This window comes from Paramormyrops kingsleyae, chromosome 21 (genome assembly GCF_048594095.1).
Source record: "Paramormyrops kingsleyae isolate MSU_618 chromosome 21, PKINGS_0.4, whole genome shotgun sequence".
NCBI lineage: Eukaryota > Metazoa > Chordata > Actinopteri > Osteoglossiformes > Mormyridae > Paramormyrops > Paramormyrops kingsleyae.
Window position 1 is genome coordinate 14,344,991 of NC_132817.1, and position 21,385 is coordinate 14,366,375.

At 45.6% G+C, this 21,385-nt stretch overlaps 1 protein-coding gene across 3 annotated transcripts; it reads left to right on the forward strand.

Moving 5' to 3' along the window:
- Window positions 1–392: 392 nt before the first annotated feature.
- On the forward strand, window positions 393–19,849 carry LOC111836660 (transcription factor E2-alpha-like). Of its 3 annotated transcripts, none has more exons than XM_023798140.2 (20): window positions 393–693; window positions 3,348–3,451; window positions 4,070–4,142; window positions 7,276–7,346; window positions 8,184–8,259; window positions 9,052–9,092; window positions 9,174–9,300; window positions 9,965–10,014; window positions 11,295–11,394; window positions 11,495–11,616; window positions 11,720–11,867; window positions 12,061–12,116; window positions 12,224–12,302; window positions 12,706–12,776; window positions 12,861–12,998; window positions 13,097–13,223; window positions 13,339–13,486; window positions 14,030–14,271; window positions 16,345–16,491; window positions 16,652–19,849. In XM_023798140.2, the coding sequence occupies exons 2-19, from the start codon at window positions 3,374–3,376 to the stop codon at window positions 16,482–16,484; spliced, it is 1,887 nt and encodes a 628-aa protein (XP_023653908.2). In that variant the 5' UTR covers window positions 393–693; window positions 3,348–3,373; the 3' UTR covers window positions 16,485–16,491; window positions 16,652–19,849. The 3 variants fall into 3 exon arrangements, with proteins under 3 accessions (XP_023653908.2, XP_023653911.1, XP_023653909.2); XM_023798143.2 differs by lacking the exon at window positions 14,030–14,271 and adding an exon at window positions 15,629–15,858; XM_023798141.2 differs by lacking the exon at window positions 393–693 and adding an exon at window positions 1,306–1,452.
- Window positions 19,850–21,385: the final 1,536 nt, after the last annotated feature.

A 21,385-nucleotide genomic window follows, 5' to 3' on the forward strand; every position in this document is an offset into this window, starting at 1 on the left:
ACAACATGGGAGAGCGAGCGGGAAGAGGGTTTGGCTCTTATATCAGATCGGTGATTCTACTGGCTACTCTACCTGCCCATCAATTCCTACTTGGACTCTTATTGGTCCGGTCACTGCAGGTTTATCATTCCATCTCACGCAGCCTCTGCTCCATTACCCGTTAATGTTCTGTGTCCCTCCGCTACCCAATTTAGTTCTTGAGAATCCTTAAATTAAACGTCGTCTTTTTCTAAATACGGAGAAATCGATGTGCACAAATAAGTCTGCGTATGAGGATACAGTTATTATATGCTCTTCGTTGCCTAAATGTAAACTGTCGAACTTTTTATTCAATGTATGAAATTGGACACCGCTGGTGACAACGTCCTTATTTTTTGCGGAGGGATATAATGTTGAGGCTGACAATGTGGAGGTTGTTAAGATGTCTACCTCGCAGATGAAATGGTATCAATTGTAGCAAGAAAAAAGATACATAGAAGAGTTGTAGAGTTTGTGTGGATGCAGAAACGCTAGATTGTATAAACGCCCTGGACTGTCCCTCAAATCACGTTTATAGAAGAACGGAGGATGCAGTTGCTTCGGTTAATCCGCCGAGTTTGAAACGTTGAAGGGAATTCCCTTTTAAGTTTCACGCTATTCCTACAGTGCCGTCCATATATTTTCTGCTGTTCGAAGCCAGACTTTTAATATAAGGTAAATATGCCCGCCTTAAAGCCAGGTGTTTTGGAATGAGAATAGTTGTGTGTTTAGGCGAGTCTTTTATAAATAAAACTTTTAGAAAAAACTAAATATAAAGTTTTAAACGTGGGTTTGTTCATAGGTGATATCGGACTTTTATCTGTTCTGCAAGTTGCGTGTACGTTTCATCGAGGTGGCAATTAATCCTTTGTTCACTCTTGTGAAGACTAGTATTAAAGTTTAAAAGAAACTGAAGTTGGTCGAATATAAGTAGGACGGCCCTTCAGCCTGTAAAACCGTATTATACAGCGAATAAATGTATATATTTTAATTATTGTGGCTTATGTTAGATAATTTAAAAACATCTTTGGGAATATGTGGATGCATTAAATCGGTCCTTTTTACTTTGTTTTTATAATGGCTGCGTAGGTATTTGTATTATCTTCAAAGTGGAAGTGATTTTTAATTCTTCGAAATACATAAGGTGGTCGAAATTCCGAAGGAGCGTTTTATTTGACTTTTGTTTGTTGCATATTTGGCAGGAAATTCCTTGTGCCCCCACCCCTCCTCCTCCTCGCGCAAGCCCTTTAATGCAAATTGGACAGATGTGCAGACTTTTGTGGGTCCAGCCGGGACCGCTTAACTTTGGTTTTTTTTTTTAAACCAGTGTCATGCTTGCCCTCAATTAAGAGCTCGTATTGGTGTTTTTTGCGCTGCACGACTATTTTTATAAAGGGGAAAACGTTGCATCTATAATCCTTGTGTACTCTAATGGTGAGTACGGAGAAGCCAATATTCGGTCTTTTTTTCGTGAAATCTCACGGAGCTGTATGGGGTGATTAAATCAAAACTCGAGATTGTTGCCGTGTAACTCACACGACGGGTTATTTTAAGAGTATGGGGTCCTTATTATTCACTGTACTATTTTGGATGTTTTTGTAATGGCTGTGAATCTAGCTAGTACACAGTCGGTATTAAACAATTCGTCGCCTAAGCTCCGATGTGAAGTTGGGGGGGAAATTGGAGACGCGATTGCGCGAAAGGCGTTTTATTGCTATGTAGGTGTTTGTCTGGCTGCTGGTGGTTAATGGTTCTGATTTAATCAAATACCACTGAATATTTTGGTGAGCTAATGTATATGTGATTGGTGGTTTACTTACACGGACACAGCCCCAGACAAGAATTTTTTTCTTCGATGAATTATAACGCAAATGTTACAGCGGAAGTATATGCAGTGCAATGTCAGGTATTAATATTAAAGTTAATTATATATCCCTTCATTTTTCAGTTTCTACTTGATCGTGTCACCTGCTTATTTTTGTTCGCTCGGATTTTAGATTTTTGTCATCACGAAACACAAATGGTTGAGAAACGTTAACCGTACGTTGCAGTATGTTAGAAATCTGTCTGGAGTGTGCGGTCTCGGACGTCTTAATTTTTAATCGATCGATCGATCGATCGATGCCGATGCGTGCTGCGGCGTGAGTGGCGTTGGCGTTCGGGCGGCGCGCGACTGGACCTCTCGCGACGTCCACCTTGACCCGGTGACTCACCAGGCACGCACCTTAACTGAAAATATGAAGACATTTTACCATTAAGATTTTCTCACATCGGTCAAATAACGCTGTCACAGGACTAACCCGCAATTTTTGCATTATTTCGGTTTCCTGTTGAAGTTGACTATTGGTGCACTCAAAGTGAAAACTTGTTTTTTTTAAAAAATCTGACATATTCAAAGGTTCAGATGGACATAGTGGTTAGTCATTCATTATAGTACTTTTGGAATTATAATGGTGCCCTGGGCCAACATTGCGTGTTATTTACTGGGACTGCTGCAGTTTTGTTGGTTCAATTTAATACTGGAGAGTGGGTTTTAGTCGACTAGTAGTTAAGGTGCGAAAATGCACCACCTGTTGATGCAGTGTAACTTTTTTTTCTTCTGGGTTAATAAACGTGATTAACACAACAGTGTGTTTTTGTGAAGTAACCAGCCTCTTGGTGTAAGTGTGAGGAGTTTTCAAAATTCTAGTAATGGATATAGGCTATACTTCCTTAATCCCAAGTGGGAAATTCTTATCGATATTAAAACAGACTGCTGTATCTGTTTCCCACTGAGATGTGTAGTTTTTGAAGCAGATGTTTATCCAGACTGAGAATAACTACCTGAGCACTTTACAGCTGTGTTATCTTGGAAGAGCTGGTTGACGGAGGTGTCGGGCAATTTAGGGTGGGCTATCATTGTGTATCACAGATGTGATCTACACACGTGTGTTACTAGCACAAGAACAAGGTGTTCGCTTTTTAGTGTTGTATTGGTTTTTGAGTGATGGTTGGGGGTATGGGGGCATTTGATTTTCCCAAAGGATGCATTTTTTTTGTGACCCTTTTAAAAACTTTTAATGTCATTGTGTTTGATCACTTTGCTCTTGCTGACTTACTCTAGTTGGTCAGTTTGCTAATAGGCCCTTGAGCATTACCTTTGCTCCAGAGCCAACTGTGTTGGATTCCAGTCCTCCAGGACCGGATTTGGGGAATCCTGGACTAAAATGTATAGAGGAGTAGATATACTGTGGCCACAATCTTAAAAGTGTTGGTTTAATTTTTTCTGACCTTTTGTAAAGCTTAAGAAAATCTGCTTATGGCCGATTCTGTCCTCTGGTCGTGTCTAGAAGGAAGCTGGTTATCTCCAAGTGGGATGAACACGCAGCAGTCACACGGAATGGCTGCTGTGGGCACAGACAAGGAGCTTAGTGACCTGCTGGACTTCAGTACGGTAAGTGTGTTTTTGATTGGTCCTCTTGGTATCTGTCAACTCTGGTTTTGATTGGTCTGTGATATGCTTTATTGTTGGATGACATTGTCCACGTCTGTAATACTTCAAGACAACATGCTCATATTGCTCCTAGTTGGTGAAGAGCTGCAGGTGGAGAATTACAAAAAGATTTATTAAATTCCAAACATGAGACGGCCATTATGAATCTGGCACTTTTTGATTTGTGGATTACCTTTAGTTGCAAATTACAACTCAAAATGTTCTGCTCTAGAATACCAGAACAAGGGCCTACAACCAACGTAAACTCATTAATTTGGAATGGTCCAGCATGATGTTGAATCTATATAAAAATCCTTCCAAAACTAGCTTGATTTATTTTCGTCTTAAGTAATAGAGATTTGTCTAAATACTAAAATTTGCTTGAAAAGCTTACTTCTGTAGCAAACAATCCAGCACTTTTAGTTTTCCCAGGAGTGGAAAACCTGTATTACTTTAAGCAGTGACCTGCTACTATTCAGTGTGTTGAGTTGATGTATTGGGGTACTCTGTGTAGTACTGGGTTATCATGCTAACAGTCTCTTTATGGTTGATTATTCTGAATTGCCCTGCCCCTACTAGACGTTTGCTCCACCTGTGGGGAACGGGAAGACCCGGCCAATGACGCTAGGCAGCAGCCAATTTGTAGGCTCAGGTAACGTTTCCTGATTGTTTTTTAATGCCTCTATATGAATTGAGACCGATCTCCTTGGTTTTTGTCTCATCTTCTTTCCAAAACGTCTTCACTCCTCCCCTCACATGCTTGCTGCTTGGTTCAACGATGAGGCGAAGCTTGCAGTGCTTCTAGTACAACCATCTCCTGTGAGCTGTGTCACTGGCTGAGCATCTGGAAAATTCTCCAGTGATGTGGACATGCTAGGGGATGACTTTCAACAACCCAGCTCACTCTGCAGAAAAACTGTTACATTATAGAGGTGTATATACAGGCAAATTGATCAACAGAGGCGTAAAAGCAATTTTGGGACAGTCTCCTTCCTGGAAGATCAAATAATTTTTTGGTACATTACCTTAATTGTTTAGCTTCCAGTGTTTTCTTGTGCCCCTCTGAGTTGATGTCGTTGTTCCTCTGATAGCTAGATGGTGTTATATTGGAAGATCCCCCCCCCCCCAATCAAACCACTGGCAGGAAGAGGCTTTGCTGCTGTCCCACTGAACCTATTTTGCTAAACCCTAGTCAGTGTCCCACTCTGAGTGTGACGTAGGTGGCAGGAAATGAGCTGCTCTGTTTCTTCAGACTCCTTTGCTTCTAAATACACAATGTAAAGTGAGAGATGTCTGACTGTATCTTAAAAGGCTGTTAATTCTGTATTGTCTGGATGGACATAAGCCAAGGTAGCGTTACTGTGCCTCCTTGACTCTCCAGTAACTTATTTAAGTGTTACCATACCGGTAAGGCCTACTCAACTGTGTGGTGTTTATATGATGCTGCCTTGAATGTTTCATTTTAAAAGGATCATGTGCACCTGCAATAACAACCACAAGGGGGAGTTTCAGTGCCTCCCTTTGGGACCTGGCTGTGTGGTTTCATTTACTGACAGAGTGAAACCGAGATCTTACACGGTATTTTTAAATGCACCCTGGCACAAAAAATGCAGAAGAAGTGAAAAGTCGGCAAGAAGTTTCTATACTGTATAGTTGGTAGCTGAACCAGAAGCTGATATACAGTAAAATGTCCATCGATGTTTATCATATAGGTACCTTGCTGACAGAACTGTTGTTTTACTGCTAATTTAGATGTTAGTCTGGATGTTTCGTGTTGTTCTTATTGATTGAGGTCAGCCTGCTATTGATTGCCCTCTGTCATCCTAACGATGAGTGCAAATCCTTGCTGTTTGACTTGGGTACCATCCGCTGTCCCCCATTTTCTGTAAGCCTGTGTGCTGAACGTCACACATATGATTATAGTGCCAAACTCTCCTGAGGGGCCAGGCCCATTAGACCCATTCAGACCAGCAGCAGTTGTTTGGAGGGGTCCCACGTGTAGACCTGAAGCTTGCTGCATGTTTGCTAGGCAAAGAAGAGTCTCATGTTACTAAGAAAATTTACCTTTGGTGAGAGAATTGACTGTATTCCATTTGTGACACAATATTGCCTCCATCGTGGTGTCTTTTTCTTGGGTTTCCTACAAAGTTGAAGAGGCAGTCCTGTTTGGTGTGTGTCTTAGCACTTAGGAGGCTGTACCTGTGATTGGAAGGTCATAGGTTCAAAACCCAGGATCAGCAGACTGATATCATAGTTGGGCCCCCCAAAAGCTCTAGGGATCGTCTGATGGTGTGTTATCAAAGAATGTTGCTTTAGATAAATAGGATCTACAAAAAATAAATTAAACTTAAATTCAGTTCATGTGGAGGGTGGCCGTTATCTCTGTCTAAGGTGCATCTTCCTCTTTCTCAGTGGAACAAGTATATGCAGAGTAGTCGTGTTTCCATTGTCTACACGATGGGGTTTTCAGCATGGAAATGTAGCAGTTTCCCACCATCCCCTTCTAGTCATCACCCCCCTAATTTGATTGTAGCCTAAATTTAAGGGCCTCTGTCAGTAATCGCCCACACAGGGGCTACGCCACGCCTTCAGACACACTTGGTATGTGCTGATGGTTGAGTCGTTAGCCATTTTTCTGCTTGTCGCTATTGGAGGGCCACTGCTGTTCTCTGCAGGCAGTCCGGACTGGTTTGTATCTCTGAACGCTCCTCCGCTTTCGTTTTTTTGTCAGTGCCCCACCACCAATACCTTGCTGGTGAAAAGGTTACTGGTGTTTCTAACCCTGAAATAATAGCGACGTGACGCTAACAGGCTCTGCACAGCTGATTAGTGGCCATATGACTGCTGGTGGCACAATGTGCTAGTCCCCGCTCACTCCCCCAGCCTTTCACTTTATTTTTTATTTAAAAAAAATCAAAAGAACATGAATATTCATACAGCAGCTAAATTAATATGCACAATTATGCAAATCAGTGTGCAATTAAGCCGCCTCTCTCTGCAGAGGCATGGTGAGCTTAATGTGGCGGAGGGAGGCGTAGAAATTTCTGTACCAGCAATTAGTATTCAGCCTGCTTTTATAGAGAAACACTGGGCTGCATGCACTGTGGGTTTTCCTTTTTTTGTATTTCCCTTTAAGTCTGATGGGAGCGATGGACGTAGACGTGCTGAGAGACATTGGTCAGAGATGCTGCATAATGGTTAGCAGGAAGTGGTGAAAGGCACAGGGGCCACGAGCGACAGTCAAAACATGTCCCATGTCGTCCCAAATACACAGTCTGAGTTAACGATGGATGAGTTCAAATTCTGACTAAACTCTGTTACTGGTGCCAGAATGATTGAGTGGGATACCACTGAAATCACTGAGATCTTGAGCTCCACCTCTTCTACTCGCATGCCCTGCTTCATGAGTTAGATTTTAATAAAAATAGCTCCTAGGCTACTTACGGTTGCAAAGGGTCACGATCTAAAGACCCAGTTCAAATTTTTTTTGCCTTTATTGAAAGCATTTACTTTGACTTTCAAAAGTAAGGTGCAATACTTCAGGCTATGTGCTTCAAGGTAAACTACTTGTTAGTCATTAATAAGATTACGACTTGTTGGTTATGGCGTAAGCAAATTGTTTTCTTTTAACCTGGATGCGAAATGCTAGTTTTTCTCCGATATATGCTGCCCGAGATGGTCTCCTCTAGCCCCCCTACATGCTGCAATTTTCAGCAACAAGTGTTTGCGTGTTTGTCTAGTGTCTGTGTGTGATGTGCAGCCTAATCCTTTTGCATATCATCCAGTGGAGGAACGTAACAGCCTGGGGTCCTGGGGACCGGAAGACGAGAACAGCCGCTCCCTCACTCATGGACGGGTAAAAGCCAGTGTTACATGAATAGTAATATCCTTGTTCTGCCTAGGGCTAGAATCCAGTGGTTTTAGCTTTAGAATCCTGTTTTGTTATGTAACTGTTTTCATAGACAAGTTATTTTGGCCAAAAGCTAATCCCCTAACTTTGGTGGGAGGGGAAAAAAAATTGCCTGACTGCAGTTTGCTTTAATCTGTAATTCTCACCTGTAAATACTCAGGTTTCCACACAAAACTTTAATCATTTGAGTGCGATCCTTACTGCCATGCAGCCCTATTTTGGATGGCACTTGTATGGCTAAGGAAATACACTACCAGTCAAATTTTTTTTGCACACGCTGAGATGTATAAATGTTTACTAAATGTTACTCTTAACATTTACTAAAAATACTCTTCTTTTACGAACAAATTTACAATATGCTCACCCTTTCAGCACCTTTTATTAGTAAGAATGTCATATCTTTGATTCGTGAGTAACCAGCAGAGACAATTTGAGGCATTCTTTCTACAAGGGACTTAACCATTGTCTCCCATGAAACAGAGCAGTATTTAAACTAGTGCATGTAAAGTTAAAGGACAGCCTCGAATTTGACTACCATCACCAGACAACCAGTTAATAGGATGTCAGACATGCATAAAGAGAACTTGTTTTATTTGACTTATTTTTATTTATGATTCTTCACTCAACTTTCTAGTGCTTAACAAGAACAAAAAAATCAGCAGTTTATGAATTACATGTCATAGTGGTAAAAACCAGTGGTGAGGCTTTCCTGCCCTATCTGTGAAAGCAGAGGCTGCTTGGTTGGTCGTATCCGTCCTGATGTGTGCACCTCTGTCCCCGCAGGGTTTTGGTGACAGCCCCCACTACGGCGAACAGGATGGCCTGCCTCACTCTCCTTTCCTCAGTGCTGGGATTGTTGGTATGCTGGCTGAACTACTTTCTGTCTCCTGTTAAGTTAATTAACCCAGCATCGCAGCTCCAAGTAACCTCTTCTCCCACACTGGTGCGCTAGGCCACTTGCCCCACGTCCACTCACCCAGAAAGTGAATTGATGAACACCCTAAGTAGAGCAGGATGACGTCTGTTTGTTTGGCCGGATGAATGGCTTAGACCTGAACCCTCATCCCCTGTCCCTCTCAAGGGGTCGGTCTATTAAGGGCACCAGAGTATGAACTGTCTTTGGGCTTTTTTTTTTTTGCTTTGGCCTGGAGTTTCTCCTGCTTTAGGCAGGACAGGATTGGAGGGGGGTGGGTGGTGTTTATTTCTGCACTGTTTTTAATGAGGTGATTTGTCAGGTGCATTTTTGTCTGAATGCGTAAATATGGCATCGCATGTGGAGACACTGAATTCACTGATAATGAAACTCCACAAACTCCAGCCTCACGGCAAAGCGGCAGTTTCCCTTTGCGTCCATGTGCCTGTTCTTGGCTCTGGTTTTATTTCCCAATACAGTGGAGCACCTTAATGGGTCTAAGAGCAGAAGCTGATGGTCTACATGTCGCGTTCAGAGAAAATCTACTGTTGTAGCCTTGAGTAACACATCTGTCTGTTCCGTGAAAATTTCTGCCTATGAGAGTGTGTGAAATTGTCAGGTGGTACTTTTTGTTGCTTACGATGTTGACCTGGTACCTTAATGGACTGGGCCGCCGCGCCTTCACTGCCTTCACTGCCTTCACTGCCTCTTGTGGTCATGTCTGCTTCTCTCTTCCAGGTAAAAACGAGCGGGGGCATTACTCTTCCTTCGTGTCTCAGGTGAGCGCGGCGACCTGCAGATCGGTGTTGAGTAGTTTGGTCTGTCCTCTCTCTCACGCTGCCCTTCTCTGCCCTCGCCAGCCGGGCTTCTTATCCAGCGACATGGTCATGCCCGGGCCTGACGCCCTGTCAGTCCCAGGGCTCAAGGCTCCGCCGTACTACACCTGCCCCAGCAACCCAAGAAGACGCCCTCTGGACACCCCTATCGGTAAGAAGACGGCCTCCGTACTAACTGGCAGCTTCTCAGATTAAAATGGCGCCAGGTGAATAGTGACAGCCAGTGTGTGTCCATTTGGGGCAGCGGGCGGCTCAGCGGGCCGGACCTCTGTGCCCGAGTTGGGTAGGTCACCGGTTCGAGGCCGACCTTGGCAGAATATTTATGTCTGTGGGCCCATAACCGCCAGCTCTATGGGCTCTGCTGCAGAAGGCTGCCCTTCACTGCCATCCTCTCAGCTATGTATGTGTCTGGAGAGCAGGAAGGGTTAGGTGAAAAGAGAATTTCCCTACAGGGAATTAATAAAGAGCAGTAGTAGTGGTGGTGATAGATCTCATAGCGGAAGTAAGCTGTTCTCCAGTGATGCACAATATTTCTTTCCCACAGTGACTAATGGATCAAACCAAGCTGTGCATTTCAGCTTGTTGTCCCTTTCTTTGTGGAGACTCCAGTTCAAAAATATGAGAAGCAAAGTGTCAAAATTGCCCTATTTCCATGGTGTATGAGAGTGTGTCCTTTGGGCCAGCATCCCATCCAGAGTGTCCCTGCCTCATGTTTTGTGTTTTCTTGGATAGTCTCTGACCTTTTCTTGGATCTGTATGATGTATGGATAGACTAATGGAATAAACGTACTTTTTTTCTTTCTTTTCGTTGATAGAAGCCCCGGTGAAAAAAGTGAGGAAGGTTCCTGCCGGACTTCCATCTTCGGTGAGTTGGTCTGGTCTGTTCAGCCATGATGCTGGAGGGAGAAGAGGCTTAGTGAGGGTATTCGTTGGGGCACGTTTTTTTACAAACCCCACAAGTGGGTCCATCCCTACCCACACTGCCCATGTGGTCTCTTGCCACATGCAGTAAGCTGTGTTCACTTATAGCAGGGGTAGGAACCCTGATCCATGGAGGGCCGGTGTCGGTGCGGGTTTTTGGGATGACCTCTCAATCAGCCAACAGTGGGTCCCCAGGACTGGAGTTGAGAACCACTGCTTTGTAATTGGCTGATTGACTTACAGGCTTAAAACTTGTGTTGATACCTGCATCCTGATGGTTAGGCAGAATCTGCTTCGCTATTTTCTTGTCTGGAATACTCTTGTATTTCTTCCTAAGCTCTGTGTTAGGCTGCTGATTGTTTGGCGCATGCTAAGCTGGTATCTGTATGAAGGGGACCGATTCAGCCCTTACATTAGTCATTCTTCCATGCAGCGTTGAGAGCTTCCGAATGGCCGGACGCCTGGTTCTAGAAGGTCGCAGAGTCTGTGCTGCTCAGTCTTAATCTCCGTCCCCTGGTGGCTGAGCAGAAAACCTGCAGCATTACTGCTTGCCGTTCTACATCTCGGTGTCTGCTTGATGAATTAAGCAAAACCGACCCTCTTCCTCTCCTGCCCCCTTGCTGCAGTCTTCTCCTGTTCTTGGTCTGTTTTTTTTTTTTTTTTTTCTTTTTTCTTACTACTTCCTCCATCTTATTCTCCCCTCGCCCCCACCCCTCCCCCCAGAGCCAGCTGCCTGTGGAGTTGGCCGGACTCCAGGAACGGGCAGATGGCTCTGTAATTAGAAGTGCATTTCTGTATGCTTCTCTTCACTTCTCCCTGTTTAATCAAATTACAAAGAAAAGTCAGTTCTGGGTTCTACAGTTGCCGGAGCGGGGGGTGGGGATTGTCTAGACTAGGGCGTGGCCATTTTGCGCCAGTCATGCATGAGCCAAAGCTTTCACACATTCCGATTAACATATTCTCCACATGATTGCGTGGCGTTTTGAGGGGGCTGCGTGCTCTTTGATGTCAGGATGTGATTAAAAATGCAGATAAGAAGCAGCCGCCTAATCACAGCTCTCGCTCCGCCACCGTCCCTCCTCTGGTGGGGGCCAGCCTGCCGCTATGGGGCATGGGCACCCTCTTCCGCATGATGAGTCCGTCAGACCAAATAGGCAGCATGATGTGGTTGTAAATGTGACAGCAGGTGCGAGTTGACTTCACTGTAGATCCTGTGTCCTCTAGGTCTACGCTTCCTCGTCAGGGGAGGACTATAACCGGGAGAGTGCTGGTTATCCTGGCTCCAAGCCTGGCCCTGTCTACCCGTCCTCCTTTTACATGCAAGGTTGGTGTTTGCGGGCTGTGCGGTGATTCCACGATGCAGTCCGTGCATCTCTGACTTCGGTGCATTTAAATATGATTGTCTCCTCTCTGCCTTCATGCAGACAGTCCTGACACCTGGGCCTTGCCTGGATCACTGGGTCAATCCGGGTTCCCTTCTGTGCTGGGGAGTTCCCCTCAGCTGGGTCAGCCTGGCCCCTTTGCGGTCAGCCCCCAGGACAGGATGGTGAGTAGCCTTGCAGCAGCACAGAGCTGCTCCTCAGACCTGCTCTGCTGGCATTGAGACTGGTCATGGTTCTGACTTCCTGTGTGCCCCTTGTCCCCCCTAGAAGCGGCATCCTGCCCTGTCCCAACAGAACTACCCCCTCCACGGCAGTGAGGTGAACGGTAGCTTAACCTCTGGTTGTCACGCTGGCTCGGGTGCCTATGGGATCTCCAATCTCACCCCCCCCGTCAGTGGCGCAGATGGCATTCTGGGTATGGCACCCATATCGATATCCACTTCGGCATGCAAAGTTAACGTTACAGCTATAACACTGAATGTGCTCTGTTGAAATTGTGTGATTTCTCCCACGACTCAAGCCACAGACATCGTGCACTGCCGAAAGATTCCTTAGAACTGTGTGGAATTGCATGCTCTGCATTATTGTATGTTGCCTTTGCTCCCCAGTCAATCGAGGTGTGACCGGGAGTTCAGGGGATGAGATTGGGAAGGCGTTAGCCTCGGTGAGAGAAACATTTTGCATTTTCATTCTGCCCCCTGCTGGACGATCCATTTATTACAGCAGATGTTTGATGATGGCGCTAATGCTAGCTGTTTTGAACGTGCACAGATCTATTCCTCTGACCCCAACGGAAACACCTTCCCGTCCAGCCCCACCACTCCCGTGAGCTCGCCTCAGAACATCGCAGGTACCCGTGATGCACTCTTCCGTCATGATTCGGTGACAGGTTCAGGGGAGGGTTTCTTCGGTGCTTATGATGGAATTCCCGGAAAGTTGGAATGTAACAAAACGGAGCAACAGGTTACAGAAGGCACCACAATGAAGTCAGGAAATCTTGTTGCCTGGCTATGCTGGCAGTAGTGAGTGCTCTTAAAGACTATAGCGCCATCTGCTGTGCTTAAGGTGAATTGTACTTTGAAGTAGTACTTCATATTCAGTTGGTCTTTTTTTGGTGCGCTGCTGAGTTTAGCTCTGTTTTTGCCCAGCTGTCTCGATTGACCTCTCCTGTTCTCACCTGTAGATTAAGTGGTCTTGCTGAATGCTGTGTACTTTTGCACTAAATCGGATGCCTTTTCAATCCTCGGCAACAGTGTCCCAGTGGTCGCGGGGATCCGGACAGTCGTCCCTGTCGCCTGGTTTTGAGGGCGGGCTGCACGCACTGGTGAGTACCAACGCGTCATGCCGTTTGGATGAACTTATTCCATGGAAGTTTTTCTCCCTCTGATTCGTGTCCTCCTTGCTGCAGAACAAGCTGGAGGACCACCTGGAGGAGGCCATCCACGTCATGCGCGCCCACGCTGATCAGAGCGACATGAGCGGTTTGCTGAGCAGCCAGTCCTTTGCCGGTGCCAGCCTGGGCCTTGGTGCTCGTCACCCGGCTATGGTGAGCTTGCCGCGCGCCTTGGCGTGATCCCTGACCAGATTACAGTGCTGAAATGGGGGGCCTGCCCATTTAACCTTGTCATCCGCCTTCACTCGCAGGTTGGAAGTCACCATGACGACCCACCGAGTCTGCCCTCTGGTGGTACTATGTTACACGGACATCGTGGATCTGTTCCCACTCAGCTGAACACCCTTCCTGAGCTCAGTCAGCCGGACTCCTTTCCCAGTAAGTGTCCCAGCTACCCCAGTGTGCATCCCTGCCTCTGTGTGGCCAGTTTTCACTACTGGCTTTGGTCTGCTTATGACGGGAAAGGTTGTCATTTACCCGTTTTCTCTTTCAGACCTGCCCAGTGGTATTTCCCACTCCTCCCACTCCTCCAGCAGCTCCAACATCAAGAGGGAGGACAAAGAGGATGACGAGAACGCCTCCATTGGTGATAAGTCTGAAGATGACCGAAAGGAATCTAAAGGGCCGCGTGCCAGAATGAGGTAGCTGCTCTGATGGTCTGAGGTCATTGGTGCCTTGGGCCCTGTTCATTTTATGCATCACTGTTAAACTGGTGCTGAAGTTTCAGTGGAATATGATAGCCTTTGTAGTATGTGTACTGCATCTTTTTTTTTTTTTTTTTTTTTGGAAATCTACCAGCACACATTTATATGGTGTATGCTGATTTTTCAGAGAAGCATTTCCCTTTCAGAAAATCCAGGTGTTCTCAAGCCAGGGACTAGAGTAAATGCCCTACTTGTCATGTGACACCTGACCTGTGTGGCTCCCCAGAGGAGTAAGAAAATACAGTGACAAAATAGGCTATTGAGCACTGGTAATGTATAAAGGAGGGGTGTCTGTGCACTAAGCCCAGGGAAACTGCAGCCTCACAACTGTTGGTGCACTACAGCGACTCCATGTCTTAATATGGAGATGGTGTTCTGGCGGGAGTTTGAATCGCAAAGGGGTGTTGGTCTGTGTGGTGATTTTCCTGTCTTTACCTCCACCCCTTCCCCTGCCTGGTTTTGGCCTCCAACCCCTGTTAGTCACGATCACGATGACGATGACGATGAGGATCTTCCTTTGGAGGTGAAGGCGGAGCGGGAGAAAGAGCGGCGGGTGGCCAATAACGCTCGTGAGCGCCTGCGGGTGCGCGACATCAACGAGGCCTTTAAGGAACTGGGCCGAATGTGCCAGCTGCACCTGAGCAACGAGAAACCCCAGACCAAGCTGCTCATCCTGCACCAGGCCGTTAATGTTATACTCAACCTGGAGCAGCAAGTACGAGGTCAGTGGGGCTGCTGGCCGAGCCGGCGTAGGCATTCAGCCGAAGGCTGCCCCCCTACAGGGGGCGGGCCGGAACCCAATGGCATGGGGCTGTTTTCACTGTGTGTACTGTATGCGTGTGCTCGCTCGGCCTTTCCTGCCTCTGCCTGCTCGCTCCTCCTTCCTCCCACTACGGCGCCTCCCATTGCACGACCACAGAACGCGGCAAGATGAAAGTCCAGGCTGAAGCACTGGGAGTTCCCGTGACGACGCATGCATGATGTCCTGCATGCCGTCTTGGTGCATTCGCCCACTTTCATCTGGGAGCAGGCAGCCCTGCATGGGAATGTCAGTCCTCCATCCAGAGTCCTTTTCCTCCAGCAGCTCATGTGTAACTGACAGACCTTATCCTCTCATACACGCACCTTCGCCTTTTGCCTGTGACACGTTCATCCAGCCTTCCTCAGTTTGCTGAGGATGGGGAAGATGCAGCAGGATGCCCTCTTGTTTTCCCCCTTTACCTTGACTTAACCAGCTTTGAGTTGTCTGCCAGCTTGGTCCTTTGTCTGTCACATATTCTGGTTTCATTCTTAAACACAAACATCCTACCAGCTGTACTACTGACACTCTCTCCCTTTTTTCAGTGTCTTCCTGTGTCCTGGCTCTAGCTTCGCCTTTCCATCCAATAAATACCTCGCTGGTATATTTGGGGCTCTGTCTCCCCCCTCAGCTTCCCCGCAGCTTTACATATGCACTTGTCCTCCACGCCTCCTCTCTCTTGCCCTCTTCATGCCCGCGTTTCCCTCCTCGCAGCCCCCAATAGCCCCCAGAAACTCCCGGTCTCAATTTAAAACTCCTGGCCTCAAGTGGCTAACACTCGGGCTCAACTGAGCGGTTTGGTCAAACGCTAAACTCTTTAGGAAAACGTTTGCAAAACTAACTCTCATCGGGCAGAACTCGCCAGATGATATCGACGTTGCCATTTTTGATGTGGAATGCAGCGGCATAAGCAACGCAATCGTATTAGATGAAGCTCCTCACAGCCCTGGATCAGGCCTTCCAGTTCGGGTTCCAACTGGCTGACCGGCCCTGCCCTGCTCTCTCTCCCGTCCCTTCCTCCTCTTCTGGAACATCATCCTTCCACGTGCTCCCCACGAGGAAGTAGCGGTTTGTTTATGGTGGCTGTAAGTCGCTGTAAAGGGTCTGAAGGCAGGCCTCCTTTCTCGCTATGCCTTCTGAACCTTGGAAGATGAATCGTATCGGTGCACTTAGCCGAAACTGTAGCTTCATGGCACTGGTTGGTGTGGGGCAGACCCAGGGCATGCTGGGTAAAGTTCTGGGAGTAATTAACTGCCCCCCCGCCCCCCCCCACTCGGCAGCAGCGTGACAGATGAGGGCCTCACGGCAGAAGAGAAGGAGCAGCGGGACCGGGAGCGCCGCCTGGCTAACAATGCACGAGAGCGTGTGCGCGTGCGGGACATAAACGAGGCCTTCCGGGAGCTGGGCCGCATGTGCCAGGCGCACCTGAAGAGCGACAAGGCTCAGACCAAGCTGATCATCCTGCAGCAGGCCGTGCAGGTCATTCTGAGTCTGGAGAAGCAGGTGCGAGGTAGGGCTCCCCGCCATACCTGCGCGCTGCCCTGGCCGGCGCCGCCACACAGATATACGGCATGGAGCTGAAGATGTCGCTGTCGGTCTCTCGCTCTTGTCTGTTCTGCCTTTGCTGCCCCTCTACCTCTGGCTTCAGTCCCCATGCCATTCAGTTCACTATCTGCTGTATGTCAGAAAATATATTGAATGTGACTGTGAAATGGGGGGCATTGGTTTGTTTTTATTTTGTTGTTTTTTTTTTATACTGACTGGTTGTCTTTCTGCCTCATCACTGTTCCTTGCTCCGCTTCCGTCATGCAGTCATTAATATCCTTGCCGACTTTGACTCACCCAATGCATATAAAACGTATGTTGTGCTGTTCACCCAGTATCTTTGGGCTGGCTTGTGAATTCCTGCCCTTTCTGTATTGTATGCACTCCGTATTACTATCGAGGTGTGGAGAGATACTACTCAACCCTGCAATTTGTGTGTGTCTCCCAAAAGAACGCAATCTAAACCCAAAGGCTGCGTGTCTCAAGCGGCGGGAGGAGGAGAAGGTGTCAGGGGTGATTGACCCCCAGATGCAGCTGTCAGGACACCCTGGGCTGGGGACAGAGGGGCAGAACCCAGTCAGCCATATGTAACTCTCAGGTAAGGTGATGTGAGGACACTGAACATCACTTAATGCACTGAGTCTCAAGCGAGTTGAGTACAGCCTAACAGATAACTGTAGGCATTTGGCGCATATATGCTGTATGTTAGATAGAGGTACGTGCTGCTTTTTAAAGTCCAAAATGTTTCCCTCCTCCAGATCCTTTGGAACTTCCTGGGATCCTGGAAGATGTGGCCTTATTTTTTTTTTCCCCCCACCATTCTTAGTGTGTGTACACATTCTGTCATTCTATACGAAAGCCTATTTGAGAAGATGCATGTTCACACAGCCACACACATCTTAACCACGGAGACTGACAGAACCAGCTGTACTGTTGAGGATGGCAGACAGCCGCAGGAAACGGTTCAGATGTGCTGTTTACGGCAAACCATTCTGCCATGATCTGAACATCTGATTTGGAAGCACCCAGTACAAAAACAGACCATGAAACTCTGAGCCCTGAGAAAAATCTCATGAAATGTAAATGCAAACGTGCCTAACCAGCACAGTTTTATATGTCAACAAGCTGCCCATGTTTGGAGACAATAAGCGTCCCCCTCCTCGGAAAAAAATTATTTCTAACTGGGTTTAATAGTATGCAGAAACGTAGCTTGTAGAACCCAATGTAGTGAAGAATTCAGGCTTTCAAGTGCAGTTATGTCCCAGAATCCCCATAATGGGACTTCCAGTATTATAAATCTTAAAGTTTAATACCTCTAGACTTAACATGGATTATTTTTCAGATGACTGAGTCCAATTTTTGTGTGTAACCACAGTATTTCAATCCTTTCTGCCTCGGTTGTGGGGCTGAATATATGTTGGCTAAGTCCCAAGTGCTGTTTTATAGCACAAAATAATGAAGGACCTTCTCTGATGTCCCCTTCAGCCAGGCCCAACAGCAGCACAAAGCACCCAGCTCCAGTGAGCAGACTTACCGATAGTCCTCCCTTTTTTGAGGGCTATTCAGATTGGTGTTTTAGTGCGGTCATGATCTTGAGCAGTGTTGACTCTCGCCTTTTTGTCAGTGCTAGTGGCACCAGAGTCTGTTCAGTATACTAAGATCCTGGAGTCGCTTTGCCTACATGCTTCCATAGACTTTTAAGCAAGGAAATGTCCGGAGATCGAGGAAGAGCAGGAATTCTCATCAGACCGACGAACAGCTCCAAAACAGCTTCCGAAGGATGAAGTGGTCCTCTGGAGTCTGGAAGTGGCCGACTTTTGGCTGAAAGGCACTGGAAAGCAGCCTGGCCACCTGCGTGGAGAATGCTGGGAATCCCAAGATGTTAAAGGAGCAAAGCTTTGGCATAGGTCTCCTAGCCAGCGTGGCGTTCAGTTTTGATTGCGAAGGAGTAGTATTGGTCAACATCCCACTAGCAAAACGAAGCATGCATGGATCCTTTCATAAACTTTTATATTGCATAACATATATTACATTTTACAATGGATATTGTGACAAACAGGATAAGGTAAGATGCAGGGAAAAAGAAAATGCCACCACCATTCACAACTATAATAAGCACTGTTTCCCTGCAGATTTAAGTACTTGCATACAGCTCGATATAGTTCAGTGGGCTGGTTTGGAAATGGTGAAATTGAATGACTTATGTAGTGGAATATATATAGCAATCAAAATCACCTTCAGGAAAAGGAACTGAGACTCCATTGAAAGGTGTGTAAATGTCAACTTGGCTTGTGACTTGATTGCGATTTTAAGAAAAAGGTGAAATTCTCTAAGGTGAATGTGTAGAAATTACATATGCAATTGGTTTTGAATGTACGACGCAGATTGGCGTTTCAAATAGGCAGGCGTCCGCTCCTGTAAATGCGTCCGGTCTTCTGTATGGTTGCTGAAACTATCCGCATTAACGCTGTATGCTGACAATAGGCCAAGGGAGGCTGATGCATCAGACTGGAAGAATAAATGCTGGCGGCAGAATAGCTGTTAGTCACCTTGCTGCAGGTGGGAGCCGAGTGGATAATGACCATCCGCTTCTGTTAATTTTAAGGTTTGTAAAACTTTAAATGAAAGCAACAGATGTTAGGTAATGTGGCCAGACATGAAACTGGAGAGTGATACCTCAGTGCCTAAATGTTTTTTTTTTTCACTCTGCCCCCCCTGCCTTGGTGTTGTAATATGTGGTTATTATTGTGTGGTTATTGTTTTTGGTTTTGGGGAACTTCTGAGACAGCCGTGTTTTACGGTTGTATTTCAAATGCTTTGACGGCTTATAGCAGGGCCCTCCGCCTCTCGTGTCTTGTACTATTTAGGTTTTGCGTCATTATTTTTTTTTTAATCAGATGCCCTCCTTCCTGTTTTGAGCTCCAGTGGTGAAAAGGTGAGTGCAGCTCATGGCACTGTTTACACTTACAAGAGGTTGTCATGCTATGACATGACTGATGTCGGAGGGTTAGGGGTCATAGTTTGTAGATAAGGCCTTTTTGAATTAGCATGCTACCTTGTGTGTTTGGTGGGTTCTTGCATCACTTCTTCCCATGCATTTGAAGTGACACGTGGACAGTGCTGCATATTTTAATGTGTTCTTGCATTCATAGGTGTGACTTCTGCCAGTTTCATCCAGATCATTATTGTTGCCTGGGCTGCACATTCCTAGCTGTGTGCCAGTCAAGGAACACATCCTATTGTCAGAGATTCTGAGGTGTCTTAGAAAAGGTGTGATTCTTCTATAAAAGCCGTTATTTGGAATTGCTTTGGGTCATACATATGTAACTGGAAAATTTTTTGGGGATGGGTTGGGCTGAGTTATAGCAAACATACAGGCAACTGAGTTGTATTGCATTTTACTTCATTATGAATTCAATCTCTGCAATTTGACCTGAAATGGAATTTTAGATCGTTTTTAACGTGAAGAGCAGTGCTTGCTTTTGCACACTCCCGGTGCTGTCAGTGACATAAATGGCCTCTGATCTTTGTGTAATCAGCTGCCAAAATATTGACTTTAAAAGCCAGCGTAGTGAACTTGTCAGATGCAGCTGAGCTCGAACCTGTGTGCGCAGCCAGTGTTCTCTAAATGTCCATGCGTGTCACGTTGTATTCTGTCAATGTGGGAATGGATTTGAATGGAATGCACCAGTAACCCTTCTTCCCTTCCCAGTGTAAATACACTGAAGTGGAACCTTGCCATCTCACATTCATTGAGGACACAACTGTTCTCAGAGTGCCTCAGACCCGGTTTTTATTTTTATATTATATATATAAATATAATCTAGTTATTGAACTGTCCTGTATATAACAGTAATGTAGCAATAAATGTGCCATTTTTAATAACAAATATACCCAATGTCTTGTTTTAAAAACTTGTATACATAAAGAAACTTTGTAATAAAGGTTTACTATAATCTGTGCTCTTGTTTTATACATAAACAAAATTGCACATCTTTAGATTGGTGTGCATAGTATGTGCATGTGTGACTTTTTTTTTGGGGGGGGGGGGTGTTTATGAATTTACTTGCTCCTTTTGAAAATATTTTTGATTTAAAGGAAGTAGTGTAAGAATTGCTCGAACTTTAGTGACAGAGTTTGCCGACGGGCGCTGGGCATAATTTAAGTAGTTCATTTAATACAATTTACACATTATATGGAATCGTTCACTTTATTTTTTACTTAAGATTGATACATAAGGAATGACACTTATTCTTGTACTTCAACGCTACTTACACCCAACTTTCCAGTTTGTCTCATGAAATTCTTACTTGTACAAATTAATAAGATTTGATTCCCTTGCAGTTTTACAGGTTTGTGCCAATAAACATAGTTTTGTACTTGGTAGCTGATCGTTTTCTATGTAAAAGGGGAGATTGATGTGGATTAGAGACTAGAATAGTTGAGTGGGGTGGAGAACAAACTGAACGAATCAGTGCAACGACCTGATCATTCACTTCAGGAATGAACATCTTCACTCTCTTGCAAATAAAGCAAATGTATGAACGCTCATATGCTCACAAGTGGAATCCGTGTATATTAAGTTTTGTTTTGTTGGAGCTTGAGTGGCCTCATGCAACTCCTGCCTGTTATTGCAATCTCAATGAATCTGAACTGGATATTTTTAATATTTTCCAAGCCCTGTCTTGGCCAAGTTTGGGGATCGGGGGACTCACCTATCCCAGGCAGCACAGGTCCAGGTGCACCCTGGATACCATATGACATTGGGGGACCCAAAACACACATTACCCAGAAAGTATGAGGCAACAGCACCATCCCAACTACATGTTCTTATTTATGCAAATGTTTTGCACATTGATGCAATTATTTTTAATGAGTATATGTCTTGCTTTATATGTTTAAGTGCAAATTTCACCTATAATTGCACCATTCTGTCTAAGGTCAGTAAAAGGGATCATATCCAGAATCAACTGAAAATGAAATGTTCATTAAATTATTAGCAAGATACCTTCTGATAAGCTATAGCCGAAACTTACGAGTACCATCCGATAATATAGATGAAAATATAAATTCTGCTCAGTTGATCTGGACCTGCAGCTGTGAGATGTTAGCATTTTGTGCTGATTTGAGAAATTATAAGGATTTTTTTCTCTTGTAATACCATTTGCATTATTTTACCAGAGCACCAGTCTGATCCAATATATTGCTGATGCAGGAACAGTCACACGAGGCTGTTACTGCCTGGGGCCCAGTAGGAATCAACCAACCACTGCAGGGTGCACACTCAGTGACACATACGGCCAGGTGAAGCATGCTAGTTCATTTAAGCTGCATGTTGTTTGGACAGTGGAAGGAAACCAGAGCATCTGCAGAAAAGCCAGCAAGCAGGGTGAACACCCACCGCGCCGTTCTGCCACCCAGACAGGCCTGTACAATGTGTGATGTTAATATCAACATGGCATTTCATAGACATGCAACCGACACATCTCAAG